The sequence below is a fragment of the Parasteatoda tepidariorum genome, chromosome X1 (assembly GCF_043381705.1).
Source record: "Parasteatoda tepidariorum isolate YZ-2023 chromosome X1, CAS_Ptep_4.0, whole genome shotgun sequence".
Taxonomy (NCBI): Eukaryota; Metazoa; Arthropoda; class Arachnida; order Araneae; family Theridiidae; genus Parasteatoda; species Parasteatoda tepidariorum.
The window spans coordinates 6541729-6562024 of record NC_092214.1 but is presented as its reverse complement, the minus strand read 5'-3'; the positions used below and the strand labels follow the sequence as shown (position 1 = coordinate 6562024).

The following is a 20296-nucleotide window of genomic DNA, read 5'->3' as shown; positions in this document are numbered from 1 at the left end:
GGTGATTGTTAAAAACTAAAGGATCGTGAAAATTTTGTTTCGAATAACTATTTTTTACAATAATTTACACTCGTAAACCTCTTTTTATTAAAATATCGATTTACAAATTATATGCTGTGTGAAAAATAGTAATTTATAATCTGTTTTTCTAGTAATTCATTCTATTTTGCTATTCTAAAGAATTTATGCTTTATTGTATTAACTTTTTCCCAAGCAAATTGTGAAAATCCAAATACCAACCTCGCAAAAAGTTTATTTCAGTTTTAGTTAGTAATATATGAATCTAGAAATTACTGTGAATATTTGATTTTCTTTTACTACGTCTACATTCTTATTTTTATTAAATAATGACCTATACATCTACTAAGTCTCCTGTATTATTTTCAATTTTTATTTGGACATGACTGAAAGCAGGCTAGAACACAAATGTAAAAATAGCACAATGTCCTTTATATTAAATATTCACTGTGATTATGATGAAAAGGATTTTGACGATTTTATTCTTTGATTAAAAAATCAAATGGGATTTTTCTATTTGTTATACTATTGTGGCTTCCACCTATATTATCATAAGAAGCACGTTAGAAATAGGTCATGATGAGGTATAGATGAGTGGAATTGCATTTTTCTGGAAAACATAACTGAAGTTTCATTTTTATCTCACAATTTTGCGCACTTGATGGTTTCAGAAAAGAAGGAAAAATCAATTTCTGGAGAAATTCAAGGGTATTTTCAATCAAACGCAATTATTAATGATCAAAATAAGTAAAAAAGTGTCTTTAAGAAAAGAGTACCATAAAAATAAATTAAACATAGGAAAAAGAAGAAATTTTTCCCCCCTTCATTCCTCATTAAACAAAAATGAGTAAATAGTATATTTTCTCGATCTTCTGAAGTTCAAATAAGAAAGAAACAGATAATTATTAAAATTTGAGTGCATCACGTATACCGGAATTATCCTGTATTATCCTTATCAACCCTATATTATCTATTATCTTCATTTTATTTGACTATTTATTTAAAAGAAGCGAAGGAATAGTAAATAGCAAAGTCAGATAGTTGTATTGAAAATACAACTCTCAAGTATTAAACTATTTTCTCTTAGATTCAATTTGAATAAGTTTTTAAAAATGATTCATAGATAATTAGTAAAATATCTGGATTATATAATAGAACTTATATAACCTTTAGTTAATAGGATTTTATTGAAAAAATTTTTTTGGTGAATAAGTAAAATTTGTTTAAGACTAAAAAAAAAATAATTCTATTTTTCTTTAGTTCGTTTTTATTCATTTTTGAATTACAAAAAAAATTTAATAGATTTATTTACAGAAAATAACAAAGGTATTCATTAAATAGCACTTCTTGTAATCTTACAAACACACATATTCTTTCTACATTTTTCAAAAGAACGCAAACTATATTTATGTACTTACAAAATTTATATAAATTATGAAATGTAGAAAAAGTTAAAAGTTTAAATTTCTCTTTATAATAAAACTTCTAAAAAATTTCTTTTTCGAAGTCAATTGGCAGTTAAATAACTCTCATTTCGTGATATTTAGTTTTCATCATCTAGTTTTTAAAAAGAAGATCCATGTATAATGTTTACTTTATTACGATATTAATTTCTCTGAAATTTCTGTTTCACAAAGTAAATTGAAATTATATTTTCTGAAACACAAAGCAAAACTTTTACCTGGATATTGGGATCCATTTTAACTGAAATAAATAGAAAAAAATTCCATTTATGTGTCTCTTTCTTTCTTAACAACTTACAAATTTGAAAAATCTACTGCAGCTCATTGAAAGAGTAGAAAATTATAAAAATCTGTTTTGTAACGTAAACTGTAGAAAATGATTCAATGTAAAACAAAAGTAACATTGTAGATTACATTTCCAAGTGGATGGTGTTTTCTGCAATAGACATAATTATTGTCTATTGCTGCAAGCTCTTGACTCCCTATACTTCCGAGTTACTGCTTTCAGTGTCTTTTGAAGCCATTTGGCTCATAACGTGATCATTGTGTTTTCAGATTCTCTTGAGAAGTATTTCTTGTATACGTGTATTTGTTTCCTGATTTATTATTTATGTTTAAAAGAAGAATTTTTATATGTATCGTCATTTGAAGACCTGTCCTTTCAAGACGTACAAGTTGTCATTTGAAAAAAAGAATCGAATACACTTCTTACCTTGTTAACAATATACCAACTTCGAAACATAAACCTATATGAAATTTGAAAAATAAACTTGATATCGCTGCTCGAACAATATGCCAACACTAACATATGATGGTGCATGGTTTGCACCAAGAATAAACAGTTATAAACACGTAAAAAGAGGCCAAATCAGAATTGCCTAAAAAGCGAGTTCTTTCTAAATCTAGCAATCATGTCACATTTTTTTAACAATGCATATATACGTAACTAAAACCAATTTTCTTTTCAAACCTGCCAGAATTACTTAATATCATTAATATTTTATGAAATACAGCAGATTTGAGCTCAGAAATTATATAATTTATTTCTTTTATTAAGGAGAAAGTTATCTATTTGAAAATATCGCCTTACAGAATAAACTGTAGTAAGCAGCTGTATACTTTCTAACCGGAAGTAGAGCAGGTCAAGAGCTCGAGATTGTTGTTGAAACATTTATATTGAAAACACCATCCTTACACAAGTTTCTTAAAGAGCTTTCCAAAAATTTTAAGTTGACTTTCCTAAAGCATTTATCTATTGTTAAAGTTATAATATTTCTAAAAAACACGGTAATAAAGAAATAAAATGAGCAATCTGAGTATTACACACGTGAATTAAATTATGAAACAGAAAAGTACTTCTCAAAATCCATTTTGACTAAAAAAATTCAAGAAAAAAGTAGGTCATATACATGGATATTTTTTGCAACGTGATTTTTGTTTTCAATATGAAAAAAAGTATGTTTTGTGACGCAATTGTCGAACAACAAAATTAGATATGTATAGCAATGAGAGATATTTTTCTTTTTATTTACATTTAAAGGCATTTTTAAAGAGGTTGTTCTAATACTTTTTGGAAGCTTTAAAAATATCTTTGAAGGAGGAAAAGAGGCTCTTACTATTTTCTTTAGTCAAAGAACAATCTTGCATAATTATATCTGGTGCAATTTTTATTTTCTGTTCTTTCGATAGAACTTTAAGACTAGAGTTGGGAAGGTCAAGCGAAGTAGGCCTGGTCAGGTTCTGCAAAGTTCGGACCCAATCTCTGTCCTCTTGATGGTATATGTGGGACTCGAGTTGCTCCATCGAATTCATCCCATAAAGTGGAGGGTGGTGAGAATGATGTGATGGCACTTTCTTGTGATTCATAATCTGAATTTCTTCTAGACTTTCTATCATATTCCAGTGTCTCTGGTATGGTCTTCCTGTGCTGATACTCGTCTCGGGAGGCCCCTGAAATATTCCATGACTATTAAGTACTTATTGTATTGAAGTATTTGGTAAACGTTTAGCTAGTAACTTAAAATCATTTATTTCTTAATTGAATCATTTATCATTTTTTGTGTGAAATCACAGAAATTTTAAAAGAGGAGAATTATGACTTGATAGCCTTTTCCTACTTAAAAGCTTTATTTAAATAAGCTTTAGCTTTATTTTTCTGGGATGTAGTTAAATAGTTTAGCCAAAGATAGCCGAAAGTTTTATTATAAGATGAATTAAGTTATTGAAAAGTCTATTTTTACAGATAACTGAGAAAAACAGAGGTCAGAACAATGGAAAATAAGAAATGTAATTCGGATCATTCAGACTAACTACAGTATTTTTGAAGGAATAAAAACACGGAATGCTCAAAGGTTTCTAAAATAATGGCTATAAAATCACTTAATTATCATATCTAATTTGGAAAATAAGCTATTTGTAGACATCTAACATGTAGGCAACGGCTCTCTACAAACAGATATACAGGTAGGTTTAGTTCATATCTCCTACAAAACTATTTCATAATTTGTGGTATTTGAACGTTTCAGTTCTATTTATCCAATTACTCTAAGACTTTGTGTTTTCATTACGAGGCATCACTTAATTTTATATTTCTAGCTTAAACATTGAAACCAGATTAACTTTCTACATCGAAAGATCAGGGTCTAACCAAAGCTTTCAAACCATAAATGATGAATCCACAAATGTGTTACGTCGAAGAAGTTTTCCTGAAGTTAGCAACATGACAATTTGGCTCAAACTCATAATACCGCAACCACTTGGAATACTATATATCAGTGCTATAGTAAAAACATGCCTTCATGAATCAGACTACCATGAACAGAATCTAGGTTGATTTTCATTAGCGCATGGAGCCTCATTTCTATGCTATTGCATTATAGATGTAAGATTTCAAATCATAGTGAAAAAATTGCGTTTGAAAGTACTAAATATTAGAACCTATTCTTTAAGAAAGTTATATAGTAATTTTTGCTTCATTTCCCACTTTCTATTCCCAGCGTAGCAATGATTAATATTCTACAACCAACATTTGTACAAGATTTCAATTTGAGACAAATCTGAGTTTAAAATTATAATGAAGTAAATTTACCATGAATAAAGACGCGTTTTTACATTTTAGCCAAATTCTTTGCTACGCTGATTAATTAATTATAATTTATTTGTCTTGCAAAAGCTCAGCAGTTTTATGAAGAAAAAAATCTACTCTTGAAAAACTATTAAATAATTCTCTTACATCCAATCCAATCTCTTATAACCAATCGGTAAATTTTTTCAGTTAACTCATTGTTAAAAAGACTTTCAAGTTTCAAACACCAACATTTGTTTTACAATATACAGTACATTTTATTTTGATACTATGCATAATTTTGAGATATCTCAGTAAAAAAGAAAGAGCAAAACTACAAGCAACATTCTTTCACCATTCTTTCTATCTAAATAATACTTCACATTCCACTGACAGTCTGCTCGGCCTAAATAGCTCCGCCGCTGACCTTTGGGCTGTTTTAATTCCTCTTCAATTGGTCGCAGGAAATTTGATGGTACTAGTCCTTTTGCGCCATTCAGCTCACCGATATAAAATCCATCCTCATCTACCTCACCAATGACGTAGATCACATCACCAATACTAAATGATAGTTCCACCTGAAACAAAATAATATAACATTTTAGTATGTTTATGAAAATAGAAGAATTGGAATGTAAACTACAATTTTGAGAAAAGCTTTTACAAATATCTTACAAAATAAAAAAATAAGACATTCTGTATTTTGAGTAAGGGATTTGCAATACATTTTGCCTCGGTGACGATAAAATCTGCTCCCCGTCTTGTTTGTACTTAAAAATCAAGTTTATTGTTATTTTTCTTCAATGCAGCATAAAACATTTATAAATATTAAAACTTTAAGTTAATTTAAAAACTTGCACTTTTCCAATAATAATTTTTTTGATCAAGTTTAATGCATTCTTTGGAAAAGTGCTTGTTTCGTAACCGATAATGGGTCGATTCCGAAACTCAGACCTTTTTGAGCCCACTCAAAGCTTCTCTGGGGCAGCCGTTAGAAAACAGACTGAAACATTTTATGAGTTTTCATCAGTTTTGGAGAAGAGAGGAGATTTTCTTTTTGTTATAAATAAAAGATTTTGTATAGAAGTCATTTTGAAAACAAACTTTTCATTTTAATACAAAATATTTTCCAACGCAATACCGACAATATTTTTATCACTTTTTCATTAAAATAAAAATTTATGTAACATACACATTTAGAGATTGAGAATTTTCTTGGGGCATTTTAAGTAGAACGACCAAATCACTTTAGTAGGAATGCTCTTTAGGTACGTAAAAATCGTGATTGTATTTTATTATTCCCTGAGATTTTAAATATTTTATTGTAATTTAATTTTCTTATAGAAATATAAAATATTGGTAAAAGAATTATTCTTAAATAAAGAACATGAAAATTATGAATTAAGTCAATCAATATTGAGAGCTAACAGAGGCTAGTTTTCGAAGGCTATGCCGTCGTCTGAAATGATACTTATTTGCGAATAATATGCTATTTTTATAACAGCTGTTAGTTTGCAACAATTATTCGGGACTGTTAGATCAAGTTTAGCCTATCTTTAGCCAGCAGCACTCTCTATGCTTATTTTGAAAATGGCGCAAAAAGTCATTGTGAAGAAAAGCGAAAGTTGTGCGAAAATGAAAAGCGTCTGTGGTCTAATTTTTGTAATATTTAATTTTTACTCCAATGCTGCATTATATGGGCTCATAAAAACTTACAAAAATGAGAATAAGGCATTGATTTTGATAATTTTAAACTAGGTGAGAAAATGTCGCAAAATTTTCGAATTTTAAAAAAAAAAGTTAAGCGAATTATAAAACCTTTAACGCTATTTTTGGAAGCTCTGTCTCCAAGGAAAATAAAAAGCCATAGTTTAAGTGCCTTACACTTGAAGCAATACGATGATTTTCAACTATATATATAATCGTGCCATGAAGAATTATCTGAGCATTGGAACTGGCAATTAACTTAAATATTTTATAAGTTATTAAACTTTTTAAAAATTGCCAATTCTGCGATATTTTTCCACCTAGATTAAAATTATCAAAATCACTGCCTTATTCTCCGTTTTGTAAATCTCCGTTTATTTTTTGCATGGAATTATCTTTGGATAAACGAATTTCATAATTGAGTGTAAAAACTTTTCAGTTTGTTTTAAAAGTTCTCGAGATATAGTGGAATACGCAAAAAGGAAAATTAGCATCAAAGGGTCCAAACTTTGGAGCCATCTCCTGATCCAACTGTTAGGACCATATTTCCCAGATTGTGGTTACTCCCTATATTTTGGAGGTCTAAAACCCAAATCTGTCAAAAAAAAAGCATGTTTATTCAGAGAAAGTACGTTGTTTTTTGTCTGATTTTGTAATTTAAAATTTCGTCTGCAGTTATTAATTTGCTTATTTGAAGTCACCCCTCTCAAGCCATTAAGATTAAGTCCTAAAACGTGAAAATCCGATCATTGCCTCAAAAGTTATTCAGGGTGGTCAGTTTTTTTTGCGCACTGTAGTTGGGAAGCTTTATATAAAGGCCGCTGCAATGACACATCAAGACATACATTTCATTCCCTTAAAAGTTTTTACATTAAACGAAATAAGTGAAAAAGGAAATTATAATTGCTATTACGACCATATTTTCCAAATTGCAACCCTTTGTGCCATTGAAATTGGAAATTCGTTTGTCATGATGTTTCATTGCGGCAGCTACTTTAAAAAACTTCCTAACTTTCCCTGGATTAGGGTACACAGTCAGAAAAAAAAGAAAGGAAAAAAAAAGATATCACCCTGAATAACTTTCGCTCTAATGATTGGATTTTCACGAACTAAGTGCCAATATTAATGGCTCCTGTGGGTGATCTCAATTATGCTAATTATTTAGTGCTAACTATTAATTAAGTTACGAAATCAGACACAAAAACGTACTTTCTCTGAATAAACATATATTTTTTTACATATTTAGAATCTAGACCCTTGAAACAGGGGGAGAGTGGTTAGACAAAATTTCGAAGAAATTCGTTCGCAAATTGGGTGGCAATAAAGATTTATATATATGGCGAAAGTTTAAAAAAATGCTTAATTACCTCGCCATAGAAGGTGAAGCAATTGAAAACAACCATAAAGAAACTGAATGAATGACAAGACGGCAAAACATCGTGTTTCTCCTTTGCTAAGATACCAAGAGGAGAATTTTTGGGGCTGCTTTCTAGGCAAAGAAAACAGATTGTTTTCTTTTTATCTCCTTTAAAAATAAAATTTGAAACGATTTATAAATTATTTATGATTTTCCGAGATTTTAGAATCTGAGAATCTTTTTATCTGAGATTATTTATTTTTTTAAAGCTTATTATTTGTTTCGTCATTACGTCATATTATTACGTCATTTGTATGAAAATTTTGTACTAAAACCAAATTTACATAAGTTATTATAAATTTAAGAAGAGTCGTTGGGCTAATTGCTTTTACACCTCAGTTCGCGTCTCTTAGGTAAGGGAAAGGAAAAAATTTGGAGGGCCCGAAAAAGATTGCAATTCTGATGCACAATCACAAGGTCTTGTAAAATTCACGATATTTCTTTTCGATAAAATTAAAAAATTTAGTAAATGAATGTTAAGTGGCATTTTAAAAATTGCATGGCTTTCTTGAATAAGCATGATTTGCAAATACGTTTCTACGTTTCTATACATTCCGAAACTGACTTTTGCGAACATGTTATTCCGTTCACACCCGCTCAACATGTTCTTTCACTAAGCTCTTCGATTGCGATCAGTTACTTATTTATCACGAAATATGGCTACTAAAGTTTCTTTGTTTTATTCCTTTATTTACAAACTTATTTTACGATTCTCACCATTACTACTGAAATCTGATTCGATAGCCTCATTTTAAGTAGAGTTCGTAAGTTCCTTAAGAAATTAAAAGCGTGACAGCAAAACTAAGACGAAGTATTTTATTATGTTTATATTCACCACAACATTTAATATTTAATTCCAAAACCTTGTAAATTTGTGGACGCGCAATTTTGTGTTTCCAAATTTTAATTTTAAATTTAATGATAACTTTATAATTAGGATACTGATACCACAGTTTTCTCACTTTTTTAAGGACATAGAACTCCTTTTAAAATATTAAAATACAGATGTTTGCTACTACGAGCATAAAAACTAAATTTTTATAAATGAAAATTCAGATTTAGAAAAATAAAATAAAAAAAGAGTTTCAAATCTTCGAAAAAATTAAAATACTTCAAAAGTTGGCTTTAACGCCTTGAGGTCCCTAATAAATTGCAAAGTAAATTTTACTTGTAGTTTTTCATTGTATTTTGCAGTTGTAGATTATTTAGAGATTTGCTAATTTTAATTAGACTTTTACGAATCTTAATTGTTACATTAGGGAAAATAATGCCCCACTGCTCCGACATTCTAAAAGGAAAAACAGTAGCGCTTTAGGAAGATGGAAAATTAGTCGGGTATTGAGAAATTAGTCGGGTATTGAATATATCTAATTATGCAGCTAGAAGTGTTTGAGGTAAATAATAATTTGAAAATTCATAATTGAAAGGTATATAATTCGAAATAAATTCTTTGTTACTTAATTGTATAAAGTTATAATCAGCATCGGATTTTATTTTTAAATTCGAACTTTTTTATCTATTGTTGTAAAATAAAGTTTCCTAAATCTATTTGCATGTATGTTAAATTATATTTGAGATTTATTTGTAACAAAAAAGTTCAAGGATCCTATTATTTCTTAAAATTTGCCTAATACTTATTTGATTTCTGAAACATTTGATGGGTTGTAAAATTTTGCCTAAGGTAAAGAATTGATTATTCTGCTCTTATAACTAACCGAACTTATAAGTTCTGATTCTAACTAGAAATAAACTTAATGAGAAGTGAAGAAAGTGAAGGAGCTCTTTATGCATACGAAATTTTTTTTCCTCCAGTTTTGGCTTCCATTTTTGACCCTCCACTACCCTTTACTATTTCCAGCAATCATGTAAACAAATTCAACATGTAAACAAATCTTTTCATTGGTATTTTTTTATTTTCTGAAACTATTAGAAGATGGTCGCAGAAATTATAGGGAAAAAGTAGCTTACCAACAATATTTAAAAATCAATGCGGTTGGTAGGAACTATTCCTCCCACCGCCTTAAATAAATTAAAAATGCTTAATAAAGTAAATTATCTGAAACTAAATGCACATGTGATAGATAACTCTTTGAAGTTTTTCTGAGTTGAAGTAACAATTTAACTCCTCGATCAATAAGTCAGTGACATTCATTGCTTAAATAATCTGCTGCTTAATTAATAGAAAATTATAAATAGAATAAAAATGTTTGAATTTCTTCTTATAAGATTAAAGTGGATACTTTTTAAGCATTTTGAACATTACAAATATTGTAAAACATAAATTAGCTAAATATTATAAAACTTTTAATTTTTAAATTTAAAAACTATATAAAACAAATTAATGTTTTGTAAATTTATATTTTAATTATTTAATATAAATAATTTACTTAGTGAAGTGTAGCAAACTTATATGTATCTTTTCCTAACAGTTCTTTTATTTCAGTTGGTTTGTAACAGTTTCTTTTTACAAAAACTCATCAATTTTAATATCGTATTTTAAATTGCGTGGGGTTATGTAGAGGATAAACAAACTCATAAATTGTGCTAAATTATTTTCTAGTGACTAGCCGAAGTATTGTTAGAAAAAAGTTCTCTTTGAAAAAAATGTTTTAAATTTTTTAAAAATGTTAATTTCTTTAACTATGTTGGTGTATGTTAATTGTAAAAAAAAAGAAAATTTTCAATATCTTGACTCAAACAAAAACATATTGCAGCGGATCATAGTGTTTAAATAGCAAGGTTAGAGATTTTTTTTTTTAAAAAAGTTAAAAGATAACAATTCATAATGATTTAGATTTCGGCTGCTTACTAGGGTCAAGGTTTTTGCTTCATCTAGGGAAAACTGATGGTCAATGTGAAAATTATATAAATAGCCATTTAAAAAAATACACAAACTTTGTAACATTTGTAAAATATCAAGTAATTTTCCAAATTAGATTTTTTTAAGAAGTGCTGCATGGTTATAGAAGAGATCAATGGTTAGAGAGAGAAGGTTCAATGTTGCATGATTAGAGAAGAGATGCGGAAGTGGAAAATGGGAAACTAAATTGTCAAAAAATAATTTTTCTGGTCTCTCTCTCTACGCGCTTTTTTTCAGTCTTTAGAAAAACTTATATGTAAAGAACTCTAACTACAAAGAAAGTTAACCTAAGAATATATGATTAAATAAAAACTATAAATATATTTTTCAAACAAATATTATTTTTAAGGAGGAAAAATTAATAATTTGTGAAATATAAGTCTGGGTCTCATTCGGCGCCCTTCTAACCTGACGCTCCGGGCGATCGCCCGCCACTTTCGCTGGCCTTGTATGCTTGTTCAATTTTGAATTCATGGGGTTTTCAAATTCGAGTATATTTTTTTCCGGAGCTATTTTGACTTATTTTTGCTCAATTTTGAGAAATTTTTTTTCCTGCTGTTCAGGCGTGTAGTCAAAATGTTCTATCAGAGAAGGCCAAACTGTTAGTTAATAATCTATATATAATAATATTTTTGTCCATTTTTAAATCATACTTGCTACAAAAAGTAAATGGCGTACGGGAAAATACATTTCTAAGGCGAGGCGATAACTATCAACTTCACATGACTAGCAGCGAATGTTTCAAAGCAATTTTTTTAGCAAAAAATGACAGCTTTGAAGCAATTGGAGCAAGAAACATGTTATTACATACAATTTGAGATTTGCTTTTAAAAAAAATTTCCTATTAATATAAAGCTAGTAAACTTTTGTAACATTCATAGAATGACATTACCTCAGAATCAACATTGGGGGATATTTCCTGGGGATCATAATCATAGATAGCCACCATTTTCTTTATTCTTCGATCACCTCTGCTATCTAAATATTTTTGAAAGTAATGATTAAGTATATCAGCTCAGAAATAAAATATTTGACAAGAATATTTTTTTTACAAATAAAGTCATTTTTCATTATTTAGCTTTAAATAGTAATATTATGGAAGCAAAGCTAATTTATGAATTAAATTTAACTGTGTGCTTAGATTAATAAATTAAAATTTGTGCATAATCGGAATAAATTTTAAATATTATTTATAAAATGAAATTTTAAGTTTTGAAAAATAGATGGTTGAAATACAAAAAAATAAGATTAAAAAGATAGCACTATTTAAATAAATAGATAACAATGTACTTAAAACAATAAGAGATGTTAAAAAACAAGAATAATGCTTAAAAATTTCTCTAAATTATGGCGCACATGTGTGGTAAAATGTTTCACTAAGATAAAAAACCGAAAAAGAAAACAAAAGAAACATAGAAACTTATTGGTATCTGCTTCTCTGTTGTGAGACAAGATCTCAATTGGACATATTGTGAGAGAGAATTTCATAATGTCATGACATTGTAGGTCAGAACCTTATCTCATTTTAATATATTGTATAAGATTTAAAGGATTTTGTCAAAATAGCTCAGCCATTACAATTTCTGTATATAACATATAAAACAAATTGGCTTTACTTTTGATGAAATATTTATACAACAAACTTGTTCAATTTCCCAATGCAAGTTATCAAACTGATATACCTCTCATAGTTGAATTTTTTCAGTCAAAAGTAGGGTCAATCAATGCTAATAGAAAATTCTGAAATTTTATTACTATTTTTGAGGCCAGAATAAATAAAAAATTATGCTAAGAATCTATTTCTCTGCAATCTATGTCTTTACATTGTCTACCAGCTAACGAATAAAAACCTTGAAATTATTTAAAATAAAACTATATAAAAAGGAAAAAAGTTAAAACTTTAATCTTATAGTAACCTTAAGTAAAGGTATTTTTAAGAAACCATTATTTTAAGCCCTATAAATTGAAAAACTAGCACAGAGTTTTTTCTCCTTAACAATAGGATGTGTTTCAGAATTAATGTTTATGAAAACTTCCGAATACGACTGTTCCCTCTAATGTTAGATATTACAATTTAGGAAAAAAAATATCTACAACACTTACAAACACAGCATTTTTTTATAAGGCTTGATAAGCAAATTTTCAATAACTTCAAAATTTGCTTCTCTAGCAGACTTTAAAGTTAAATTTAAAAATAATAAATTATGAAAATTCCACATTCGTTTCACAACTAAGAAAATAATTACAAATATTCTTTTTTTCAAGTGTGTATTAAAAGGAAGTAGTGTTTTGATTAAATTGTTTGATTCAAGTTTTAAATATCTAATATTTACTTAAAAAGTTACTAAAAATGAAAGATCAGAATAATTATTTTATTAGATTCTTCAGCTTGAAGAAGAATTAGAACTTGGTTTGTAATGAATTTAAATCTTAATTGAATTAAAATTTTCATAAGGCTACAAACCTTTGAGCATTGATTATCATGCCATCATGATATAATATGATCATCCCAATATAGCAATTTATTTTTAATAAAATCACCTTATACAGTCTATTAAAAAAATTTTAATTGCAAAATGAATCAATTGATAAGTTCAAAAAATTTCATTAAAATTATTTAACAAATATTTAATGTTAATTAATTTCTAACAATTATTAATGCACATATTTGTATAGTTTTAAAGAATACCTTATTCTGTTATTAATATTTCTGGTATTAGTATGTAAAAAAATTAGGATTTTAACCTGCATGGGAACTGCAGTCGAATCCCGCTAAAATAAACCGGCCGCGGTTCTAGCAATAAGGCCACTATAAGCAATGGCTCATTATATCTAAAATCCTTGATAAAATATTCATAAGTTTGGAAATAATTATCGCAATACTACATATACTTTATAAATTATCAATTAGTAAGTTATTATTATTATTAAAATAAGTATCACGAGTCCTTCCTTAACGAAATTGTTTTGAGTAAAAAATTTTTCTCATCGTAAAGTTTTTTAATAAAACGTTTAAAAGCGTTCAAAATATTCCCCATATAATGAAATAGTAGTTTCCCTAAAGCGAATTTTTAAGATCTCTTCTCAATCTGAATACTCACAATATCTCAATTTCTGAACACATTTTAGACTCTCAATTTCGCAAGTCAATTTCAAATATCTCTTCTCAATCTTCTTCCTTTTGGAACTTTTTAGATGCTTATTTCGTCATTTTGAAAGAAAATTGTAATGGGAACTTCTGTGTAATTATTAAGCTCTACTTGTTTTTGAAAACACTCACTTTATCCATTTCAACGAAATGATTCATTTTAAACATCCGTTTATAATGTGCATTACTTCTTTTTTAATTAAACTGATATCAAATAATTCATATCTTTTATTTAAATAATACGAACAAGTCCAAGTTTAACGAACTACTAATTTCTCAGCTGTTAACTAAGCGTATGAAACAACAGAAGTTAAACAGCAGTTCCGACTTAGCCACTAAAAAACGTATCCTGGGTTCATTGTAGCTGAGTTAAACTGTATCTGGTGGCATTTGTGAGCCCTTTTTTAAATGCATTTTTTTATTTTAAAGTCAATCTTGCATTAATTTCATTCTTTCTCACTTATGAAATTTGTCATCGTGAATAAGGATTGGTTGGAAGGAAGTCATAAGAAGCATATTCAAATCAAGTAATGTAAACTTATAATAAGAAATGAAGCTTCTAACTTTTTGAAGAGAACCATAGAGTTACTCCAAATTCATTCAATAATAAAAGTTTACAGTAAAGACCATTTTATGTTTTTAATTGTTATAACCTTTAATCGTTATATATCACACTTCTTTTGGATTTGCCTGATATATGAACGAACTACAAATAGACAAAAAATAACATCGAAATAATAAAATTTGTTCAGGTATCCATTAAATGTCCAAGAAAATATTAAGGCACTAATTCAGAAATATGGCGAATTCACCCATAAAAAGTTTTAGTAAATCATAGTAGATTGTAAATTGCGCAAAAAAAAAGGAACACCCTGAATAACATTTGATCTAATAATCAGACCATGTACTAAAACTCAATCTTAATGGTTTGAGGGGGGACCTCAAATATGCAAATTAGTGCAAACGGTATTTTAAGTAACGAAATCAGACACAAAAACGTACTTTATCTGAATATACATACCTTTTTTTTAAACCGATTTGGATTTCTGACAGTCAAATTATAGAGAGTAGCCTCAGTCTAGAAAACAAGGTCCTAATAATTAGGTCAGGAGAGTGGTCCAAAGTCTGAATCCCTTAATTTTAAATTTACTTTTTGCGTATTTCGGTAAAACTTGAGAACTTTTAAAAGGATTTAAAGCTTTTTTAAACACAGTTATAAAATTCGTTTATCATAAGAAAATTCCTTTTAAAAAATAATTTTTAATGATTATTTAATTTTCTTTAATAATAGTCAAAAAATTTCGAATTGCAATTGTATAGAAATTTTTATACCATTTTCAAAAATGTAATTTTATATGTCAAAATACAAAATTTGAACGAATACAAATTTCAAACATACGAATTTTGTTAAATTCTTTTTCTCAATCAAAAATTATTAAGAGTGTTCCCCTTTTTTTTGAGCACCTAACATTATAAGTGGAATAAAAAAACTCTATATAAATCTTTACTATCAATGTAGCAAACTTTTATTGTAAAATTAAGATCTTATTATACATCAGTCTTTTGTTGCTGTGACAAATGGGATTCAGTAATTTTTTGATGAGAAAAATCAGACTGTTTGATTTTCGTGAAATAGTTGCTTGTCTGTATTAAAATAATTTTCAACTACTCCAGTTTGGTATTAAATTAATGTTTTTATTTTGTCTAGGATTTAAAAAATATACATTAAGAGTAATTTTTTATCAACAGGTTGCAAAATCAAATACCAGTATATGCTTATAAAAGCACTCAAAAGCACTTTTAATATTATTTAGTTATTGTCAAAAATGTCTTTAACTCTCACCAACTTTGTTAAGTAACTGCATAATTGTTAGGCTGATTCTGCATTTCACCAAGCAAATAAACAGGCTCTTTCTCTGAGTAGACAACAAAACGAATGTGATAAAAATGATGTCATACCCAATATTCCTTTTTAAAAAAAATCTATATGTAACATGTTCTTAACTAATTTTTGCTTAAACCAATTTTTTTTATTTAATTCATTTCTATTTCGACTTAAATTTTAATTTTTCTGGCTACCTTTTATACTACTGCATGGAGTACAGCCACTGGCCCCTGTTTACTTATGGGGAATTACCCATTGAAAGATCCAAGCCTTATCTATTGTGGCTCCTACACACAACTGGTATCATAGGACATCTACTGGTACCCTGCTGAACATAAAATGCGAACCCAGACTACTTTGGCCAGATTTGCAAGTGGCCATCTAAAATGCCTTACTTTTGAGAGAGGCAGAAGCCTACCTACAAAAAATGCTGTGCTCAACCGAAACATATTCTGGTTTGCCTTTCTAAGGTGGATTTTACATCAGATCCTCTTTTTGTAGCGGATTTTCTTGCAGTCAGGAGTCCTGGAGCTTATCAGACATACAGTCCCTGGCCAAGACGCACTATAAGATTCTATGTAAAATTTTAATTATCAGGTGATACTTTACAGCTTTATTGTTTTTACGTCATTGAAACCGGTTTGCACATGTTTACGTTAGTGTATCAATTGGTTAAATTAGACGATAGATAATATAAATTTGACGATAGGATAAATTAGACGATATACTAGATAAATAAAGAATATTTATTATATCAAGCATTATATGTCAAATTAAGAGGATAAGCAACAACAACAGTTAAACGGAGTGTTTCCAAAATCTATTTCCATCTCTGTATTTATTTTTATTTCAAATGGAAGAGGAAAAAAAATGTTTGGAAAACAGATTATTAAACAGAGCATAAAATATTTATTATTTTTTGTTTCGAAAATATTTGATTGCTGAAATCACAATGAGAATCAAACTTGGTGTTGACAAACGTTTTCTCTTAAAATTCGAAAAAAAGAGTTTATACTCACTATTATCATTAAAAGGATCTCCGTCTATCTGAACTTCAGATACCATATTTCCAGGAACTAAACCAACTCGGCCATTAGATTCTCCACGATAAAATCCATCACTGTCTTTATCACCGTATATCTAGGAATGTGAAACACTTATTGATCTGTTCTTTCAATTCAAATGAGTTGACATCTTTAATTTTTTGCAATAGAATCAACTCTTCAAAACTACTATAATAGGTGAAATTTAGCAAATGATAAAGATATTTAAGGATTTTAGATAGAGTATATATTTTATTATTTCAGATATATCATGTACTGCATTTGAGGGGGTCATTTGGCGGACAGTTCAATGATTTTTTTACAATGTTTCGGTTCACTAGAGAGCTTTGATATTAATATCAAGTCATTGGATGGGTGTCAAAGTTTCTAAAAACATATACATATACTAAAAAAATTTATTAAACTTCTTTAAAAAATTTGTTATTTTGTCCATGTCACCCTAGATTGTTAGGACAGATGTCGCCATAATCGATAATGATGCAAACATGACATGAGTCTGGTTAACAACATTCTTTTTGGCCTACATTTAATGTGAACCATTGTTTATTTCGGTTATAGGCATTGTGATCCTCTGCTGTCTAATTAGTATTATGTACTGCATTTGAGGGGGTCATTTTTGCGGACACTTTAAAGATTTTTTACATTTTTTCGGTTCACACAAATGCACTGCAAGACAATGATTAGAAAGCCGAGGAGAGGGATGCCTTTTACCGAAATAGACAATAGTTCACATTAAGTGTAAGTCAAAAAGAATGTTCCTATGTCATATTTGCATCATTATCGATTTTAGCGATACCTGTGCTAACAATCTAGGGTGACACGGACATAAAAACAATTTTTTTAAAGATGTTTAATAGATATTTTTTGGCATATGCATATGTTTTTAGAAATTTTGACACCCATCTAATGACTAGATATTAATATCAATGTTCCCTAGTGAACCGAAGAAATATAAAAAATCATTAAAGTGTCCGCTAAATGACCCCCTCAAATGCAGTACATAATAATAATCAGAAAGCAGAGGAGAGGGATGTTTTTAGAAATTTTGACACCCATCCAATGACTTGATGTTAGTGTCAATGTTCTCTAGTGAACCGAAAAAATATAAAAAATCATCAAAGTGTCCGCCAACTGACCCCCTCAAATGCAGTACATAATAATAATCAGAAAGCAGAGGAGATAAATGTGTAATTAATTCTACATTCATTCTAACTATTTTTATCTAACGATATTTTAAAAGAGAATTTATTAAAAGTAGAGTTACTGTCTAAAAATCAACATAAGGGATATAGTGGCTCACAAAAAAGAAGAGCATCATTGATCAAAAATAAACCTTGTGAACATTTAATACTATGTACATAATTTGTTTGTTCATTATTTCCTAAACTGTGACTTTATGAAAGATCATAGAAAGAAAATATTCTTTCTAATGTTTCCAAGGTGAATTTCTATTCTAAATTGATCTTTTACGACTCTTCTCTGTATCTCATAATATTTTTAGATAAGAATGCACAGCTTTCTAATAAGTGGTGCTGGAATCAAATTGGAATTGATTTAATATTACAGAGGAATGAAAAATCCAGAAGTCCGAGAGAACTTTTCATGAGAAATTCCATCGGTAATTTAAAATAATAGAAAAAAGTAAGTTCAGGAAAACCATGACAATGCTTCAAATGCTTATTTTTTTCTTTTCAAAATATCAAAATGCAAACAAATTAAGGCAGGATTGCGTAATTCTGATTCATTTACAGTTGATATTTTGAAACTTCATGAACTTACTTTTATCTATACTTTGGAGCGTTTCTCCTGGAATGTAGTGTTCTCTTAACTAAGGATGTGAAAATTATGGCAACCCTCAGCCGTGGTGTTTTAGGGTCAGAGCACCTGCCTCGGAGAACCGGGTTCGAATCCCAGCGATGGGTGGTTGATTCGAATTCCACACCCGGCTCACACCAACCACAGTGCTGACGCAAAATATCCTCAGTGGTAGACAGATCATTGGTCCTCTTGCCATCAGGCTAACCGAGGGAGGTTTTCGTGGTTTTCCTAACCATGCAATGCAAATGCGGGTTATTACCATCAAAAACTCCTCCACGAAGGCAAATTTCGCCCAATGTTTGGAGTTCCCTTGTCTTCTGAATTAGGTTCGAAATTACAAGGCTACGGAGTTGATAGTCGTAAACCCTAAATTGTGACTGCTGTTCAACGACGGTTATAAAACCACTCGCAAAAAGAAGTTTCAATATTATTCCTGTTCTGTCAGCTTAATTACAAGTTTCTCTTTAGGTGAAATTAGTAATTTTATGGTTTCAGAAAATAAATAATGCATTTCTTAACTTCGAATAACAAGTTAATAATAACAAGTTAATATAGGTCTTTTTAGAAAAAATAAACCAAATTGCTGAACATTTTTTTCGTCAAAAAACACTAACATGTGATATAAATCACGCAAAAATTATGAAACTAATCATTTTTATTCTACAGTTATTTATGTTTAAACATAATTTAAAATCTTTTGAAATAATAAATTCATTTAAAAAAAAAATTTTTTTATGCAGTAATTAGATGAAACTAAAACTAACTTGAATTATAAAGCAGAGATTCATTTTCGATTATAAGGTAGCACTTTATTTTTAAGTAAGTTTAATAAATTTCCAGTCAGCTCAATAAAAAGTGATAAAAAGTACGTAATTGCTTGGTACAAAATATTCCTTTCTCAAAAAAAAAATTTAAGCAAATTCACAAAATTATCAAGTATCTAAAAATAATATTAAAAATACCTGGTGTGTATGGGGAAATGTGTTTTTACTTACTTTAATCATTTGACCTTCTTGAAAAGGTAATTCTTCATCAGCAGCATCTGGATTAGGTGACATTGTTTGCGGATCATAATCAAAGAGCGCCACAAAAAATCTCACCCTATTATGTCCTTCTTCATTTTCTGTATTATAGTCACCATATCTAGATATTGGTTCTTGAAAATCGGCTAATTTCCTTGATGAATTGCCCAAACTTCTGCGATTATTAGAATACGAGTGATTTGGTGGAGTAGGTTGCCCACCTCTCGAGGTAGTATGGTTTCGTCGATTTTGGTCCTGTAATTGTTGACGCTGTTTCTCTGAAACTGCTTGATTAGAATCATGGGATTGGCGACGATCTCGATGAGAATATTGTGAATGAATATGCTGTGAATGTGGTCCCCTGTGTGAATTGGATGAATAGTTTGTGTCAGATTCAGTGCGAAGTGGTCGTGAGGGTGCTCCTGAATATTTTTCTGGAGAACTTGTCCTGTGTCGTCTTCTTTGATTATATTCTTCTTCAGAGTATATATTTTCGGCATCATTCAACACAGTAGTTTCTCTCGGTATTTCTGAAATAAAAAAGTATATCCTCTTCACACATTTCAATCATNAGCTTTTTATTCACTTTACTTTTTTGGGATTTTATGAACTGAAAAATGACAGTTTTCGTGAGAATGACCCTTATATCTCTTGATTTTTGCATCATTTTGAGAGCGTTTTCTTTAAAGTAATTTATAAAAATGATAAAGCGTTTGTTGCATTGATTTGGGTATGAATGTTGCAAAATTTAAATGGCATTATCATAAGACAGTGTTTTTAATTAATTAAATTTCAAACTCAGATTTTTATAAAAATTCCAAACCCATCAT

General features: G+C 29.0%; 1 protein-coding gene across 10 annotated transcripts in view; it reads right to left on the bottom strand.

Annotated features, from left to right (window-relative positions):
* Nucleotides 1-387: 387 nt before the first annotated feature.
* The window catches only part of LOC107446422 (RIMS-binding protein 2), a 136070-nt gene continuing 116161 nt past the window's right edge, over nt 388-20296 (bottom strand). For 4 of the 10 annotated variants that reach the window (XM_043041385.2, XM_071187371.1, XM_071187372.1 and 1 more), the window contains 5 exons: nt 19440-19996; nt 16582-16702; nt 11422-11507; nt 4973-5123; nt 388-3431 (listed from right to left, as the gene is read on the bottom strand). In XM_043041385.2, the coding sequence (XP_042897319.1) occupies nt 3196-3431; nt 4973-5123; nt 11422-11507; nt 16582-16702; nt 19440-19996 (1151 nt within the window). In that variant the 3' untranslated portion in view covers nt 388-3195. Of the gene's footprint in view, nt 3432-4928; nt 5124-11421; nt 11508-16581; nt 16703-19439; nt 19997-20296 lie in introns of those variants that run through there. The other 6 variants (XM_043041384.2, XM_071187368.1, XM_043041386.2 and 3 more) reach the window with 3 other exon arrangements.